General features: G+C 36.4%; 3 protein-coding genes across 8 annotated transcripts in view; 2 read left to right on the forward strand and 1 right to left on the reverse strand.

The window, feature by feature from the left end:
- Nucleotides 1–1,694, forward strand: part of LOC114454357 (collagen alpha-1(XVIII) chain-like) — a 57,513-nt gene extending 55,819 nt beyond the window's left edge. The window contains exons 43-44 of the mRNA XM_028434769.1: nt 21–136; nt 574–1,694. Of these exons, the coding sequence (XP_028290570.1) occupies nt 21–136; nt 574–775 (318 nt within the window). The 3' untranslated portion in view covers nt 776–1,694. The remainder of the gene's footprint in view (nt 1–20; nt 137–573) is intronic.
- Nucleotides 1,695–6,113: 4,419 nt separating this feature from the next.
- ggh (gamma-glutamyl hydrolase (conjugase, folylpolygammaglutamyl hydrolase)) lies at nt 6,114–17,607 on the forward strand. Its single transcript, XM_028433931.1, has 9 exons — nt 6,114–6,386; nt 6,513–6,621; nt 9,452–9,502; nt 11,554–11,638; nt 11,711–11,849; nt 11,939–12,045; nt 13,405–13,495; nt 13,576–13,710; nt 15,585–17,607. The coding sequence occupies exons 1-9, from the start codon at nt 6,305–6,307 to the stop codon at nt 15,701–15,703; spliced, it is 918 nt and encodes a 305-aa protein (XP_028289732.1). The 5' UTR covers nt 6,114–6,304; the 3' UTR covers nt 15,704–17,607.
- Nucleotides 15,802–19,067, reverse strand: part of LOC114453917 (dipeptidyl aminopeptidase-like protein 6) — a 312,385-nt gene continuing 309,119 nt past the window's right edge. For all 6 annotated transcript variants that reach the window (XM_028433929.1, XM_028433928.1, XM_028433930.1 and 3 more), the window contains one exon: nt 15,802–18,309. In XM_028433929.1, the coding sequence (XP_028289730.1) occupies nt 18,160–18,309 (150 nt within the window). In that variant the 3' untranslated portion in view covers nt 15,802–18,159. The remainder of the gene's footprint in view (nt 18,310–19,067) is intronic.

Genomic DNA, 19,067 nt, shown 5'->3' on the forward strand with positions numbered 1-19,067 from the left:
GTTTTCGTCTCTGCTTATAGGGAGACGTCATGTTCAGGAGCTGGCGTTCAATTTTCAGTGGAAGCGGGGCTCCAATCAACGCCAGGATTCCCATTTATTCCTTTGACGGCCGGGACGTGTTAGCCGACCCTTTCTGGTCGGTAAAACCTGATTTTCCTCCAACACATTGGTTATCTGTGTTTATATATATGAATAATATATAAATATATATATTTATGTGTTCTTGGCTGTGATACAACATATACAATACAAAGAATAAACATTCATTTTAACAACGAAAAATGGAATGGGCTGAAGCAGTAACTGCTTATTGGAGCCCATCCCCAAACAGCCTTATCAGAATCAGAAATACTTTATTTAACCGAGGGGGAAAGTACTTGTGTTACAGACACAAATAAATCATGTATAGCATGAGCTAAGGGGTACTTCCGATGAGAAATAAAGGCTAAGGGGTACATGGGGCAATAACGTTTGGGAAACACTGTTCTCGATTTTTTAAACTGTTCCTTCGTTGGAGCCCGGAACTCCTTGTTTACTTCCTGTTGTGACGTATTCAATCCTTTGTTGCGACAGGCCTCAGAAGATCATTTGGCACGGCTCCACCAACCGGGGTGTGCGACTGGTGGACAAGCACTGCGAGACATGGCGGACGGACCACGTGTCCGTCATGGGCCAGTCGTCCAACCTGACCTCAGGTCTGCTGCTGGGTCAGTACACCAGAAGCTGCTCCAACCAATACGTCGTCCTCTGCATCGAGACCCACAAAAACCCTTAAGAGTTCTTAGCCCCGCCACTTCAGCGGGGAACGTAATCCTGGCCACATTGTGGGTTGAAACACTACAGGCGGAGACGTGAGGTTTTTCAGAGGAGAATCGTTTTTCTTATGCTTCTCTTTGGTGCTACGTGTGGGTTTATTGTTCAATCGATGAGCAAATTTACACGATGCTGCAACAACTCAAAAATGTCACCCAATTCCTGATATTATTAAAGCTCAACCTTCACTGTGGAAATTATTTATGTTCAACTATACACGAACAACAGATGTTCTCGCACACTTTTTGGATGGAACAGCTTTTTAAGCCCTGTGTTGTTCATCAGAGCAGAGACTGCAGCTCCTTACCCAAAACCCTCTAAAGACTTCAAACCAAAGAGTAAATTATTCTTTGTTTACAGGTTGTCATGGAAGTGTTTCATAACTTCCATTGGCAGATTGTACATTGTTTGCACCATTTCCAAAGCCTAACGTTCTCACAGCCAGTGAAGCCACCAAAGCAAATTTTTATGCACTGTACCTTTTTTATTTTAATTTTATTTTTTTTCTTTTACTTCAACATGTTTGTGATTTCACTCTCTTATCCTGGTGTTCTCACTGCTTAGCAATTCCTTCCTCTCATAGGCTATTTAATTTAAAACTAATGGTTTATTTATACTGTCAAAGCACATAATGTGAAAACAGATGAATAAATTTACGAATGTAATTTATGTGGTTTATGCTTATTTTCTGACGATTTCTTTTCTATTTTCTTGTCGTGTGTTGTTTTTAAAGTTTGGAAATTCACCAAAGAATGTCAACTGAGGTCTAAAACCCTATTAAAACAGGCGCAGCAGGTTTATGTTGTAAAACGTAATAAAAAGGGCCAAGTCAGCGCACATGTTTTTGAATAAATATTGGTTATTTGTTTAAATAAAGATGATTCACTTTTCATAAAATCTGTGATGATTTGTTTTGTTTTTTTTTAGTCTCAATGTCTTGAACTCTGAAGTCAGCAATCTTGGGGGAGCAGTGGTGGGCTGGCCTAGTGGTTATGTAACTGCAGGGTTGCTGGTTCAAGTCCACTGTGGGTCATCACTGTGGGACCTCAAGCAAATCCTATAGACCTAAGTTCTTTCAGGACCCTCTTGAAAAAGAGATTTTTAAATCTCAATGAGACTATACTGGTTAAATAAAGGTTGTTAAAATGAAAAAAACATAATGGAGGTTGATTTGTGACTTTATTATTCAATCAAAAAACATTTTTTAAGTATTTTAAATTAAAAAATAAAATAAACACATTTTCAATCAAAGTTAAAAATGTGCAAATGCAAATAATTCTTTGACACCCAAAAATTGCATTTGAAAACGTTTTTCTTTAACAGGTTTTTTTTTTAAAATTATTATTTCAAGTGAGTTATTTGATTGAAATATTTTTGATGGAAGTCATCTTATTGTGTTTGGGCCATATTAAGGTAGGACATTTGTGTATTTATTATTCAATCCCAAAAACTATTGCTTCAATAAAAATAAAAAACTAAATCAATACAAACAAACTTCAATTAAGAAAAAATGTTAAATGAAAAATACATTAAAACGTGTTTAAAAGCAAAAAATAAATAAATACATTTGAAACCCAAAAAGTAATTTTTTACTCATGATATAATCACAAATATCTCAACAGCAAAGAACCTGTTGCTTTAACCAATAGGATTTTGAGAAATCACACCTGATCATTTTCACGCTCTCTAATTGGCTCTGAATAGATCAGCTGACCAGCCAGATTTCCGACAAAAAAGAATGGCGGCAGGAAGTGATGATGACGGTCAACACCTTACAAATTTACTTAAAAAGCTATTTTTAAAATACACTTTTACAGCCAGCAACAGTGCAAATAAAGCCCGGCCCATGTCTACGAGATGTAAGTACAGACAGCGCAGCTCTTTAACTTAGTTTAACCGAGCCACTGAACTGACTGTGATGTTTGATTATTAGTTGATAGTTTTTTTCTTTGACGATACAACAATAGCATTAGAATAAACTAATGAAGGCCACACCATTGAAGATCTACATATCATATGTAAAATGCACAGTGCTAATGTTAAAAAGTGTTGCTCTTTTATATTGATGTCTGTGGGTTTGTTCAACTAAGAAAGTGTTTTTTAAGTATTATTATTAATATTAATAATAATAATAATAATAATATTTACCATGTCTGCATATGTGGTCATAGCTTAACACTGCATGTACTGTAATGCAAAAGTTTATAAAGAAAGTTTAGCTGACATTTTACCCTAATTAGTGAATCACATTTATTGATTTATTTTTTCCTTTTATCTAAACTGAAAGTTGCACCCATAATCAGGTAGTAGCAGCCCTAAAAATGTTTATTGTTAACTTTCAATATAAAATAAATCCAGGATTTTAATGTAAGTTTTATTTATTTATTTTTACATAATATTTGTGAGTATGAAAAGGAAATTTGAGTTGCAAAGACTAAAAATCCAACTTTTGACACAAAGATAAACAGACGCTTTGACGACTGGAGCACTATTTTATTGAAAAGAAGCTAAAATGACCCTAAATGCTAACAACCTATTGGTTTCAAAGTGCATCTCTGTCTGTCCACAGTTTTGCTTTTGTCAGAACTTTAGATAATCAGGGTTTTGTCAACATGAAGTTTTTTGTTTGCTTCCAAAGTTCATCCAAAGAAAGGAAAAACCATACAAACTCTATAGAAACCTGAATTTTAGAGATGATCCCTTTAAAGGTATTGCAGTGCATTATTTTGAGTTAGAACATCAAATAAATAGTATGAGGTCGTGTAAATATCTGTCGGTCATTGATGGGAAGAATGTCTGTCTTTTATGTTTCAGGTTCTGCTGTTTTATTTTTCCTGAAGGCAGCGATAGCAAACGCGCAGACGTTCCACTTGGGAACATGCCCCAAGCCATTTGTGCAAGCAGCTTTTAATGTCACGAACGTAAAGTACATTCATAAACATTTCAATGTCATTTTATTGACTTAAGGATTAAGCTTGTAGAGTTACAATGATTGTTTAACAAATGGTTGCTGTCAGTTCCCTTTGGCTTGTATAAAGAAGTGGCAGATGAGGAAACAAGACAACTCAGTTCTTCTTTTTCAGAGAGTTTTAGTTTAATGAACAGCTGCTGAACAGGTTGAAAACCTCAACAAAATAAACAGCATTAACGTTCAGTATACGGTACTATAATACATCAGTGTTTCTCAAACGTTTTGTGTTCAAGTATCCCTTTTTTTTTTTTTTTTTACTTGTCTGCACATGCTGTCAAAGGTCAACACCACAGGAAGTGCAATCATTATGTGACAGCAATGCATATTTTGTTATTGCAATAAAATACATTGATTTATTTTATTGCTTAATTGTGACCATCACCAGCCCTCCCTAAGGAAGGGTAAGAAAACTTTTATTAGAGGGAGGATATAAAAAGGGAGAGCAGTGTTACACCTAAGTGGAGGGGGAGGGGAAAGGGGAGGAGAAAGGGAGCAGGGAGGAGAGAGACTCGCCGGCCCCCAGGCACACCGACCAAGCACCCCAGAGCGCGCCAGATCGCCTTTCCTTGATGCCGCCCGCGCGATGCGCCCCAGACGCATCTCCATTCCCCAATGGAGAGGCACTTCCCTATCCCCTGAGTGAATGTGTGTGTTTAGTGAATGTATGAAGTGCTATTAAAAAAGGGTGGATGGAGGGGAGCGGTGCTCCCCATCCAGCCTATGTGTATATATGTGTATGTGGTGCAATAGCTCCGGAGGGTGGAAGTGGTGGTCCCACCCTCCGGGGGGTGGTGTGTTGAGGTGTAATTAAAATTGGAGGGATTAGTAGGGCAGCCAGAGGTGGGAGTGCCGCCCCCGCGCCACTCCTTAGTAGCACAGGCAGCGGCCCCCTCTACCCCCAGCCCCACCATCCAGCCCCCCAAGGGTTGGGTATGTGAGTGTGGTGCAACAAGTGGGTGAGCCAGACCAGCTGGGAGTGAGTGATGTGAAGTGTCCATGTAGGAGGCTTGTCTGGTAGGAGCCCGGCCCGTCCACACGGCGGGCCACCGGAGAGGGCACACGGCGCAGACGGGCACACGGCACCGCGGGCCCCAGAGACGCGCCGAGCAGCACAACCGGAGACCCCCCGCGGCACCCCCCCCGAACCGCGGCGGCCATACGGAGCACGGCGGGACCCCCCCCAGGCGGAGCCAGGCACCAGCCACATCCCCCAGCAGTCCAGGAGGTGACCCCCGCCGCCAGCCGGCCCGCCCCGCCAAAGCAGGCGGCGACCGCGCAGGAGAGAGGCCAGTTCCCACACCAGGGCCAGCACAGGCCCGCACGACACCGCGACATAGCACGCTCCACAGGTGGGCGGCCCCGGCCCCCCCGACGAGAGAGGACGCCACCAACCACCCAAGCAGGGCCACCCTGCCAGCCACGGACCGATAGGTAGGCGAACCCATGCTCCCCCAGCCAGGCACCGCAACCCCATATTTTTAATGCTTTTATTTGTCTCTCAAGTACCCCCTGTAGTGGCATTGCGTACCCCCATTTGAGAAACACTATAATGCATTATACAACATATTTACTTACACATTTTCAGCCCCAAATATACCAAACGAAATATAAATTAACACTAAATCACAAAGTTTTATCATTTACGTATTGATAATTTAATAATATACACTTAGGATATATATATATCGATTTTATACCAAAAAAAATTTTTATTTCATAATTCTGACTTTACTAACTCATAATTATGACTTTTTGTCATTATTGTGACTTTACTAACTCATAATTATGACTTTGTTTTGTCATATTTATGACTTACTATCTCATTTATGACTTTCTATCTCATAATTATGGCTTTACTAACTCATAATTATGACGTTCTTTCTCATAATTATGACTTTACTAACTCAATTGTGACTTTCTATCTCATAATTATGACTAACTCTATTACTTTCTTCCTCATAATTATGACTTTACTAACTCATAATTATGACTGTTTCTCATATTTATGACTTTCTCATAATTATGACTTTACTAACTCATAGTTATGACTTTCTAACTCAATTAGGACTTTCTAACTCATAATTATGACTTTCTTCCTCATAATTATGACTTTACTAACTCATAATTATGACTTTCTTTCTCATAATTATGACTTTCATAATTCTTCAATCATGTGAGAAATGCTGGACGGCGTGCTAAATTACTACTGCCCAGTTTATGAGGATGAAAACCATAATCATGACTTTCTTTTTCATAATTACAACTTTCCTTTTTTATTGTATAGGTTATCTTAATAATAAAATAAAAATTAGAGGATACAATGTCTGTCATGATTTCACGAACTACATTTCAAATATAAATTACCCTAATTTTGAAAAACAAGGAAGGACTGGCTTGATTTTATTCTGGAGGCGGAAGTAGTACTGTTCCACATAGCTTCTAGCTTGGTTTGGGTTAGCCCACGAGCCAGTCAGAATCTAAGCTAATGTTAACACAGAGAGAGTTTGTCGTGAAACCAAGATGCACTGGTTATCGCTTTGCCTATCGTTTTTATTCTTATGTTTTTACACTTTAGCGGAAAGTAACGACAGACCCATCATTGGTGAGTGTAAGCTTTCCTTTTTCAAAGTTTTTGACTTCATTTTTCGGACAAATACTGATTAATCTATGAATCGGTAATTCTTATTAACAGCACTGTTGAGGTTTTCTTTTTAATTATTTTTTGAAGGGGTTCTGGCCCAGGATATTAGCAGCCCGCAGGGCAACTGGACCTCCTACATTGCTGCCTCTTATGTGAAGTTTCTGGAGTCCGCCGGTGCCCGCGTCGTCCCGGTCATGTGAGTAGTTTGATTACCGAGCCCTCAGCACCTGTTCACAGCCTCTTATCACTAATTATCTGAGGTGTAAATAACACTGGTATATCCTACTCAAGTAGAAGTGCTGTTACTTTATTGAAACTGTACTCAAGTACAAGTAAGTCATACATAAAATGATCAAGTACAAGTAAAAAGTAGCTCAATTAAATGTACTCAAAGTGAAAGCATTTGATTTTGTTATGAGTCTTGCCACTGTGTCCTTGTATACAGACCAAATCTTGCACAATTCCATTGGAACTTATGTTGTATTTTATTTTATTTTTCTACAAAGGCATTTGTGTAAAATGTACAATGCTTTTTTTCAAAAGAAAATAAAAAATACCAATGTATTCAATATTTTTTTTTTAAATAAACAAAGCTTCAAGGCAGAAAATATTAATATTTTGTAAATGAGGAATAATTGCGGCCCTAATCTGTACTGCACATACTTATTTTTCTTGTGACTTAAAATATATATATAAAAATTAACTTTTTAAACTTTGATTTTTCTTTTTGTATTATGCTGTTTTATAATGTATTGCACTGTTTTTATCTAAGTGTCCCTGGGTGGCATGAAAGGTGCTTTTAAATAGAATGAATTATTATAATTATGCTATGACCCTAAAAAACAGGAACAAGTGGGTCTGAAAATGGATGGCTGGAATAATTATAATTATAATATTATTTGTTACATTAACGTTTACTCACTGCATTTTTAAAATTGCCTTGTTATTTAACTGTAAAGATTGAAAAAGACTGGACTGTATGTAAGAATTAAGAAAATACAGTAAAATTGTTGTAGAAAGATTAACATGTGCACATGGGAATAATATGTGCATGCTTAGTGTGTTCACACGTTTTCTACCAGTGGATACAAATCCAACAAAGGGTAATATTAGTGTCAAAACTAGGAAGTCACAGGCAAATACTACACATGCACCCGAAAAGTGTTTTAAAAGTTGTACATTTTGAAAAGATGAAATTTGTAGATGGCAAACTGGGTTTATCTCTGTATTTTTTTTAAGAGCAGTATTTGACAGTATTTACCCTCGTAATATTTTTATTATTCAATGGAGGAAAATCACAAATGCAACTTTGATTCACAGATGTACATTTGCAAAGTTGTGCAACTTTTTTTCATTTGTGTGCAAATGATTGCACATAGACACACACACACACACACACACACACCTTTGGACTGTGACCTTACCCCATATGGGAAGTTTATCTGCCACTAAACATGTGTTGGAAGGCAGAACTGCAAAATCTGTGAGTTAATTCAGACAAAGGAGAAATGTGATTTATTAATATTATTTTCATCAGAAAATCTATCGATACTAAAAGGAAGATGTTAAGATTTGAAAAGGAAGTTGAACATTTTCAGCAAAGGACATTTTAATTATGAGATAAGTGTAATGAAGTTGTCCTAATAATACTGTTTCACACAAGTATTGCTTTTCCCTAAACAAACAATGTAATTACCAAAAACTTTTAGTGTTGGGAGTCACAAAATGACTCTTAAAAATGTATACAAATTACAGAAAAATACACAAAAAGGACAACAAAAACTCACAATTAGTCCAAAAAAACATACTAGATGACTACACATAAATAATAATTAAAAATATCTACAAAAAACAGAAAAAGTACCAAATTGATTACAATGCACAATAAATCACTCATAACACACAAAACAACAATAAAAATATATCAAAAGAAAGAAAAAAAAAGAAAACAAAGCGACAAGAAAAACAACTCAAATGCATAAAACAAGAAAAATGCACAGAATGAAAACAAAAGTATACGAAAATGAGAGAAAAGCATATAAAACTACTGAAACACAAGCTGTTTCATCTTTCCTGTATTAATCCCCAGATTGGTCATTGTTTTAAATGTTGACAATGTGGCCCTCAGATCAGACAATCACACTTTACAAATTGCGCTCCTTTGCTGTCTTTTTGTGTGTATTACTGCTCACTTAAAAACATTCGTCACAATGTTTTTGTGTCAATAAAAAATTAAACATGGTTAATTTAATACAAAAATGTGATCAGCAGTACTTATATTTACTAAGTATTAACTACATCTCTCATATGTATTTATCTTTGTGTTTGGATCCTGGAAAGTAAACCAGATTTTAGATCGAGCTCATTGGCGACCAGAGCTCCTGAGGGCCCATCACATGGTCCACAAGGGCCAACTGGTGCCCGTGGGCACTGTGTGCTTACCCCTGCTTTAAAGGATGCACCACTGTTTTTATGAATGTGGCCTAAAAGCTTTGAAATGTCCTTATTAGAAGATCTATGCCTAAAAAATGCAATATTTTGCACCATATTTAATTTTATTAACTTTTAAAAAATGGGACTACTTTACCGTTTTATAGCCTGTGATCTACCATCTCGAAATCACGTGATTGATGACGTCACGCGGTCCAGTCACAGATTTTTTCCAGGTTACAGCTATTTTTTATTCACTTTTGTTAAACAAAAGAGGTTTACATTGACATTTTTAACTTTTCAGGATTTTTTTTCAGAGCAACCAAAAGCAGCACAAGTTGGTATTATGAATGAAAAAGTTGTTAAATGATCTAAAAATCAGGCTGAATGCTTCACTCCAATAGAGAACAATGGGATGTTTACAGGCAATGGGGCCGTGTGTCATCAGAATTCCTTTAAACACATCATGGCTCATACACCAGTCAAACCACTACCGTAATTTTTTGACACACATAACTGGGAGAACCCGTTTGATAAATATGTTTAAGTGTTGATCATTGAACACAACTCTTAACAAGCATTTTACATTTTTACAGGATTAACAAGACACCAGAGGAATATAAGACACTGTTCAACTCCATCAATGGGTGAGTGTGTCAGTAAACTTAAAAAAAGAAAATAATTTAAATAGTGTTGGAAAAACGAAGTTATTTTGTTTATCTTTAATCTAGAAATGCAACTAACGATTAGTTTTGTTGTGGACTATTAAGGCTGGGTTTAAAAAATCGATCAAATCGATCTTTGTATAGCCCGATATCGATTCATAAAACCCTTGAATCAAACTTTTTCATACATCTTGCTGCCTGTAGATTAGTAGCGTGGTGCCTCATGCTGCTAGGGGGAGGAGGTGGGAGGGCAAGCACTGCAGCTCTACCCATCAGGTATTGTAAGGATGTGATTGGAGCTGTTATCACAGTTTTACAGGCTTCAATGAGGGTCATAGTAAGCTGTAGACAATAGTCGATGCTAAAGATGAACAATCAAACACACACAGAAGCGTCTCACACCGTCATTCACTCACACTTACCTGTGGGAATGGAATGTGTTAACACACTGTGACTCTTTCCCCGCTTATGCCCGCCCATTCCCCAGCTTTCCAGCCAATCAACACTCAGAACACATGTAAACAAGACACACATTGGCAGAGAAAGCTGCATGTGAACATGATGCATTCATGGCCATGGGAATTATAGTTGTTCCTTGCGCTCCAGCAGCAAATGATGGAAAAAAAAAAAAAAAAAAAAGTGAAAAATTAAGTTTTCTTGAAGTTTACTGTTCACAGGAATTCAGAAGTGTTTTCTTACATTTACCAAATCAGAATTGTTTTAATTTCTGGATGTTTGCTTTTAATTACAATTATTTATTTATTAGTATGGTTGTGTCTCTTATTATACAGTTAGATTTGTTGTGCAGCCACTGGAACATTAGCATGGAGCCAATTAAAACCCTTATCCTGGGTAATAATGAGAGGAAAAACAGAAATGGTTGTGTGGGCTCTGCTGTAGCCTGACTAATGTATCGATTGTTGTTAGATTAGTCACAATTATTTTTCTATTTTTAAGCACATGTTTTTGGACTTCTATTTTAACACACCTGCTTAAAGCTTCACACCTGTGAAAGTGACCCTGTTGAAACAAATGAAAACAATGATGAGTAAAACATACATTTGTAACATAGTTATATTTTAAACATGATTGTGATCACAATGAAAAAGTAGTAAACTAAAATTAAAATACTTAAAAATAATCAGAAAGTTGCTTTTACTTAAATCAAATCCGTAAACGTAAAATAAATAAATAATTTTTTAAGTTACCATCTTTTGTACAGTCAAACAGAGCTTTTAGTGGTGGAACTCATTTGCAAATATTAATCTAATTAATCAGAGACTTTGTAATTAATTAATCTCATATATTTGCCTAAAAATATTTGACACAAGAAGCTAAACGAGTTTATACAACTAGTGTTTATTATTTCCATCACAGTACTAACATAATATGTAATATGAATAAAGATTATTATGACTGCATTGTTCAAAAAGCACTCAGTTTAAAAATGAGACAGTGCAGTGTGTATGTCCGATGTAAACAGAAACAAATTGCATAAATATGAATCATCAATAATATTACTTGCATAATATATATTTGTTGTAAAATTAAATTTTTTTCTTTTTAATTTAAATACTAAAATATAAAAAGTTTTGTTTTACCTCAATTTTGATCTAAATACACTGTTTAGTGAAACAATTCAATTTAACTTCATTAATATAGTGCAAATTACAACAATAGTCATCTCGAAGTGCTACACAAACACTGTAGTTGTTTATTTAGGCAATGCTGTTTAAAAGGTTATGAGAGTTTATTTTGTTTGATTCTCTTTGTGCGTTGTGGAATAATTAATTAAAAAAATGTGTAGATTAATCGATTACTAAAATAATTGTTTAATGCACTACATGCAAAATGCATGATATTGTTTCAGAATGTAACTTTCGTGTAGAAATGTCCATCTCTAGGCACAGAACTACATATGAAAATACAGGAATTATGTTCTTATCTACAAACTAAGAGTTGTTTATGTTGGTCCAGCTGCAGCTACAAAGGGATGTATTTGTGACTTAGTTAATGTGTTTATTTGCTGACAGCATCCTTTACCCCGGCGGCTCAGCCAACATCTTCTCATCTGGTTATGAAAAAGCTGCCAGGATATTTTACGAGCTCGCTATTGAGGTAGATATGAAATGTACGTGCACTAGTGTGAAACGTTGCTTATTTCAATGCTGAACGTGTGACATGTTTCAGGCGAAGAAGAAAGGGGATCACTTTCCCGTGTGGGGGACCTGCCTTGGGTTAGAGCAGCTGATGTATTTGACGAGTGGGAAGCCTGTTCTGTCCCGTACCAACACCTCAGGCCTGGCCCTGCCTCTGAACTTCACTAATAGTACTAAACATTTTCTATAGTAGAGATTCTGATACTGACTCTGATCTAACTGTATGTATAATTTTTTTTGTTCCTAATAATATCTACAGAAATCAACGACAGCAAGTTGTTTCAGAACTTCCCACCTCAAGTGTTGCAGGATCTCGCTTTAAAGCCTTTAACGGAAAACTCTCATAAGTGGAGCGTGACTATGGCGGTAAGATATTGCATCTCATCTGCATTATAGTCCAAATATGGACCAGTTTGACTTATGTGGACTGTAAATTCTAGCATATGCAATCCCACAGATAAATTATTTTTAGTCCCTGCAGGATCTTTACTTTAAAGGTTCCATGTCATGCTATTTTTCACCCATTTCCATTTGTTCTAAGAACCCCAAAAACATAGTATTTGAGGTTTATTTTCCCAAACTCGCCGGTTTCCAGAGTTTTAGCCTCTGAAAAGTCACTTTCCACAAACAGGCTGGTTTGCGTTGTACTTATGCATATTCATGAGAATCAATGAAAAAAACACTATGGGCATGTGTTTGAAGCCCAAATAGAACTTTATGATGTTTAAAGCACAGAAAAGTTGATTTAGCATAACATGAGCGCTTTCATTTCTTTGAGTTTGTGACCATTTTTTATATCATTTGGGGACTTCTTGTGAAATAATTTAAGGGAAATATTGAGAGTTCATTTAAAAATGGCTGCCATGATGTGATATAAGCATGGGGGAAAACGGTTAGCCCTGCAAATATCAGGCTATTTCATTGAATTTGTGTATTTAGAATGGCTAAGATGTCTACAACTGAATAGTTGGTAATTTACACAATGATTGATGTTTTCTCAGTCATTTTAACTTCCTCCTGCTGGCCCAATCGCATGCTCCAAAGGGCAAGATTTGGCTTCTGCTAAAGACTATTATAATTAGGCCTGAAATGATTGGTCATGTAAACCGACCAAATTCCATCGCGCATTGATTTAATCTGGTTTAATTGTTTGAAGTATTTTGCTCAATGTTTAACGGAAGTTGTATTTGTTAAATGATTTTGTGGTTGGACAGATTTTAGCGTTAAACATAGCAAGAAGCATTGCACATTATTGCAGCCAAATTCTAACAGTTTTAGTTTCTAAATTAAAAGTCAAATTGTATTTTTTATTGTTGAACATTTGTTTTACTTTAATTTAGCATGGAATGTGTGTGTACTAACCTCAATAAAATCAAAGCATTGCAATTGTCTAAATTGATACTAATGCTTCAAAGAATATATCAATTAAAGATACATGTAAATATTTAACGCTGACATTACAACATAAAATAAAAGGTTTAACTTGACACCACTTATGCATATATTAAATAATAATCTACAGAGTGAACTTTTCACTACATTGTGTCAAACTCTGCTGTTGTATTTTTAAATTATTATTAAATATAATTTAAGGTAAAAATGTATTGTTATTTTTACTTGAGTCTGTGCATTTACTTAAAGAGAAAGTGTTGGGTGGTCTAGATGTAGCTTTGTTAACTGAAGCTCAGACTGAATGATATCATGTGATCGCGTCTTTAATGTCAGACTTACAACGAAGACGAGAAACTTCAGAAGTTCTACAAAGTCCTCTCCACAAACATGGACGGTACAACTGAGTTTCTTTCAACTGTGGAAGGTAAAGCTGACTCTGGTTTGTGTTTGATTTTATTATGGAGAAAAGCAGTGTGTAATTCTGTTTCCTGTGCTTTCATCCAGCGTACGACTATCCAATCTATGGGACGCAGTGGCATCCAGAGAAGAATCCGTTTGAATGGACACGATCATACTATCCTCACTCTTCCTCTGCGGTTAAAATGTCTTTCTACATAGCTCAGTTCTTCGTGGATGAAGGTGAGAACAAAACTTTCCGCAATCTCGGTTGCAGTCAATTACATTTTAAAATTACAATTACAACTCAATTGCAGTTACAATTATAATCAAAATTATAATTTTTCTCTGAAAGTCAATTAAAATTACGTTCTCCTGTTCAATTACAATTAATCACTATTACTGAGCCTTTAATAAATAACCACATAAAACGTAACTTTCCTCTTGTGTTAGCATTTCTTATGGTAAAGGGTCAGTTTGACCCATGTCTTAAATCAGCTTTAAAATACACTTTAAAAAAACATTAGCTATCATCCAATTTGTTTCTCATCTCTTGGTTTCCTTGTTAGGCTTCCTAATCAATTAAAATATTGGTATTTATATTTTTCATTTGGGCTTCTGAGCCTTTTTGGTCAGTATACCCCTCGATTAAAATAATTTTTTAATAGTAAAAATATTCTCAAGAAAATTGACAGGTAAACTTGATCTGAAACATATTTTAATAATTAACAATGTACAGTGGATATAAAAAGTCTACACACCCCTGTTCAAATGCCAGGTTTTTGTGATGTAAAAAAAAATCACACCAAGATAAATAATTTCACAACTTTTTCCACCTTTAATGTGACCTATACCTGTCCAATGCAATTGAAAAACAAACTGAGAGAATGAGGTTGAAAAAAATGTGCACACCCTCTTATAACTGGGGACGAGGCTGTGTTCGGATTTAACCAATGACATTCAAAGTCATGTTAAATTGGAGTCAGACTTAAATCTGATTGAACGTCTGTGGGGTGGTCTGAAGAGGGCTGTGCACAGGAGATGCCCTCACTATCTGTAAGATTTGGAGCGGTTTTGTAAAGAAGAGTGGGCAAATATTGCCTCAGCAAGATGTGCCACACTGATAGACTCTTACCAAAAAGACTGAGTGCTGTAATAAAAGCCAAAGGTGTTGCAACAAAGTATTAGTTTAAAGGTGCAGTCCACAACTCTCAGATCCCTCTCTCCCCTTCCTCCCTGCTGCTCTCTTGCCCTGCCTCCAAAGTCCCTCCCTCAGAGGAGCTAACAAGCTAAAGTTAGTCCAACAGTAATATAACATGCTCTGTTAAAAGCATTTTACTGCAGCGCTTCTCTCTCAATGTGCACACACCTCAGCAGCAGCAGCGGCAACACAGTGTCACTTACAGCAGCCCACACGAAGGCTGTTGCGCGCACACGAACAACACATGCACTACAGAGTTATAGTGTAACAATTACAAATCAAATATAATGTAAATCAAGCAGCAGTAATCACTAATTCCATCTTCTACTCCTCCAAAGAAGACAGCGGTCTAGCCCCGGGAAAGGGGCGGGGACTTTGAGCAACAGCTGTCAGATAGTCCAAACACAATCCTGGCTCTGATTGGTTTTTTGCTCGGTCGCGGTGCATTCTGGCAATGGCTGCAGGAGCAGCAGGGGGGACTCAATGAGCCTATTTTTTTTCACACATACTACTAGTTTCAGGTAAAGCTGCCCTTACATAGTGACAGCTTTAGCAAATATGACAAAAAGTCACTTTTATAAGAGTTGCAGACTGCACCTTTAAGTGTGTGTATGTTTATGCAACCAGGTTATCTTTGGTTTATATTTTTTATTTTTCCCATTTAAAGGTTTGAGTTTGTCTTTCAATTGCATTGTACAGGTTATAGGTCACATTAAAGGTGGAAAAAGTTGTGAAATTATTTATCTTAAACCTGGCATTTGAACAGGGGTGTGAAGACTTTTTATATCCACTGTATAGAACTGTAACATGGTTCCCCAGTTTTGTATTTAATTAAATTGTAAATGATTTTCATGCCATCTACAATTACAAAGTCAATTATGTGACACTGAAATGTGTGTGTTCTCTCTTTTCGCAGCCAGGAAGAACTTTCACAGATTTGAATCCGTGGACCTGGAGCAGGATGCACTGATTTACAACTACAACCCTGTTTACACAGGGCGCAAAAATATCTTTGAACAAGTGTATTATTTCTGATGGCTGAAGTACTCCACTGTTGATTCAGGTTGTACGCTTTTTATTCTTAATTCACCTCATGTTCAAATCATTCAGAAATCAGGAATAATGAGTCAAACTTAACTTCCAAAATGCTTTATGCACAGATAACCACACGCTGTAATACTGTTTTTTTTTTGTTTCTTCTTCTTCTTCTTTTTCATTGACTAAAATGATATTTGAATAACATTTTACACATCAAGCTGACGAGACTGGGATCTCAATCACAACACTACTGGAAATATAATCCATGTAATCCAGTATGGAACATTCAAGATGTCAAAAAGTAGCATGTCCAGCGGAGCCGTCGGGGATAGTGCTGCACATGAGCTCACAACATGCACCAAAGCAAAACACAAACGCTCATTCAAAACAATACAAACAAATAGAAAAAAGAAATGATAAATTCAGTAAACAAGCCATCACGATTTCCCTTTATATATACAAACACTTTGTTTACACTTATTTGGATGAAGTTACAATTTCCTTTTAATGAAGTATTTATGTAACATTGTAATGAAGAGGATTAGTGCCAGTATGATGGAAAAAATAATGTTGAGATTGAAGTTTATTCTTGATTTGCCCAAAATTATTTTCTCCATCAAAATTGGCCCTAATCTGCTCCCGTAACATTGATCTATGTCTGCTCCATACAAATAATCTTTGTACCTTAAATTAACTGCATTTACTCTGAAATATAATTAAGATTTTAAAGTAATAATTATGTTTTGCTCAGACACTTATGGAAAAGTTGATACTGTGTATGATTGACTTAAACAGGAATAGCTGAAAGCAAATCTGTCTAAGGAAATTTACTGGGGAGAATAATTCAAAAATGTTTTAATCATATTCATCCTTCACAATGAAAATAATTTAGTTTACTTTTTTTTTAAATACAAAATTAAGCCCTAATGTGCTGTTGATTATTGTAATTTAGCCATGCTAGATGTTTGACACACCTCCTGTTGTCACTTTAACCCTTTTTTTTTTAAATAAAATAAAATAAATATCTTACCAAGTTAGACAAAGCCTGTGGTATTTAACTTTGAATTTAGGACTAACTATGCATAGCAACCAGCTTCCACGTGTAAATAAACACTGTTAAAAACGTGGGCCACATTGCAAGTCTTGTTAATGTAACAAATTATAATGTAATCATTTGAACATTGTGGAAAAACGGCATTAAAAACCGAGATGAACACCAACAATTTACACAGTATATATTAAATTATTAAATCGGGGCTTTTGCCTTTAATTGGCCATGTAATGTTATTACATACATGGAATTTGTCCTCTGCGATTATAATAAGGATTTTGACAATTCAGCATCATTTAGGTGACACTTCAGATGCTTTTTTTCCTTTTTAATATTTATATTATCAAAAGATCATTTTTATATCACAAATATCTCGCAACCACAGACATTTTTTCCTCTAGAATTAGTTTTTAATCTTGTTTTTTTATTTACACAATTAATGCACAAAGTTAATAATACTAATTAATAATTTAATAATTAAAAAACTGCTAGACCTTTGTCTCATTTACTATGCTTTAAGTTTTGATGTGATGGATCTGGTAGTTGTTGCTATATCTACATGAACAGAAACTGGCTGCTATGCATATCTTTTCGAAAAAGTTTTAAATTCAGCGTCTAAAACATACAGAACAGAAACTTTCCAGTGTGAGACTTTATAAATATCTTGATTTTTCAGTGCAAAACCATATTGATCGATTGCCTCAGTGACTACTGTAATTGAACTTTAATGTACATACAATGTTTTATGCACTAATGCCTGCAGATGAATGTTCCTGACAAAGTAAGGCACAGTGACAAACAATGTAATGCTTTGTTGTAACATAAAAAATTATTAAAAAGTTCAACCCAATTCTGTTACTACACATACTGCTGAAAAAGACATGACGAGCTGACCATCAGGGGGTGTCTGTGTGCTATTAAATCGTCAGAACGATGAACACAACCTACAGTGCAACATGAAAAGTTCTTCACAACTTTAAAAATAGTCACATTTCCAGTATTTGCACTATTATTACACAAACCTTATACATTACTGCCAGTCCATGTTTGTCACCAGGGCGTGGATATTTAATACTTTACAGAGCCCAGTGATGTGCTATAACGTGTTCCCCCTCCTCACTGCTCCAAAGTCTGTGAGGGCGTTGACGCTGCGTCTCCAAAGCTTACTAGGAGGCTACTTCCTGTTACAAAAGGAAGTGCCTGTCAGGTCCTCAACAGGGCCTTTTGTATCCAACGCAAGGCAGAAGACGAGGAGGAAAAGGTGATACGTAAGAGGGAAACGTCTATCCTCTGCTGGCAGAGCAGTCTCAGGTTCAGCGTGAGGATGTGAGAAGTCTGTGGAGCTGAAATAGATGGAGGTTGGTAGGTAGGTGAACTGGAGGCTAACGCACTGAGAGACAAGCTAACCCTCGTCTTCTATCTCCTCTTCCATAGCCTCATCAAACACTCTCTCTGGTAGCCTGAAGCACTCCTCAAAGAAGTTCACCAGGGATTGACTGAGATGCTGCCGTGTGGCTTCACTGTGGATGAAGTGACCTTCATCTGGATAGATCTGAACACACACACACAGGTAGGAATGTGGCATATTTTACACAAACTGTATCCATGATGTTTTCTATTAACAAAATGGAACCGTTAAAATATATGTAATTGTGCTACTTTCTACACATACCGAGCTTCTTCAGTCACATTTTACAATATTTAAAACTGTAACAATGACAAACGTCTAATCGTTTTTATTTAATAGTAACAAATTCATTTAGGGCTCTATTCTCCCATGCGCGAAAGTCCAAAAAGCTGCATAGCGGTGGGCTATTCTCCCCCTGTACTTAAGTCAGTCACTGCGCACCTTCATCCCAGTTACGCACTGTAGGTGGAGCCTCCCTGAAATGTGGGTGTTCCCATTCAAATCTGGCTTTACGCACATTCTCCGGTGTGTATAAGTCCTTTCCGTCCTACGCGCTTCTAACTCTGGAATAAGTGCTGCGTCCCAATAAGGTGAAACATTATATTGCACTAGAAATATGGACTTAGTTACATTTGAAGCAACACGGACTCGTGTATTAATTCAACTCTGACAGACGCAGATTTCTGTCCACGTCGGTCACAGTGATTCAACTATTTTCATACTATGTCCAACGTAAAGTCACAATTTGATCAACTACAGAGTGAAACAAGCTGTCATATGCAGATGAGGATGGACCACAAACTGTTCCCACACATATTTTAATGAGGCTCAGCTCAAGTCGCTTTCAACAATTTATATTTAAAACTTCGTATTATGGAAGCTAATAGTTCTGTTTCACGGCA

This window comes from Gouania willdenowi, chromosome 20 (genome assembly GCF_900634775.1).
Source record: "Gouania willdenowi chromosome 20, fGouWil2.1, whole genome shotgun sequence".
Lineage (NCBI taxonomy): Eukaryota > Metazoa > Chordata > Actinopteri > Blenniiformes > Gobiesocidae > Gouania > Gouania willdenowi.

What these genes read in the sequence shown, in the direction of transcription:
- ggh (XM_028433931.1), top strand. Translation starts at nt 6,305, where the DNA reads ATGCACTGGTTATCGCTTTGCCTATCGTTTTTATTCTTATGTTTTTAC. An exon ending in CTGTTCAACTCCATCAATGG is followed by an intron (nt 9,503 to 11,553) that starts GTGAGTGTGTCA and finishes ATTTGCTGACAG; the next exon opens with CATCCTTTACCCCGGCGGCT. An exon ending in TTTACGAGCTCGCTATTGAG is followed by an intron (nt 11,639 to 11,710) that starts GTAGATATGAAA and finishes GACATGTTTCAG; the next exon opens with GCGAAGAAGAAAGGGGATCA.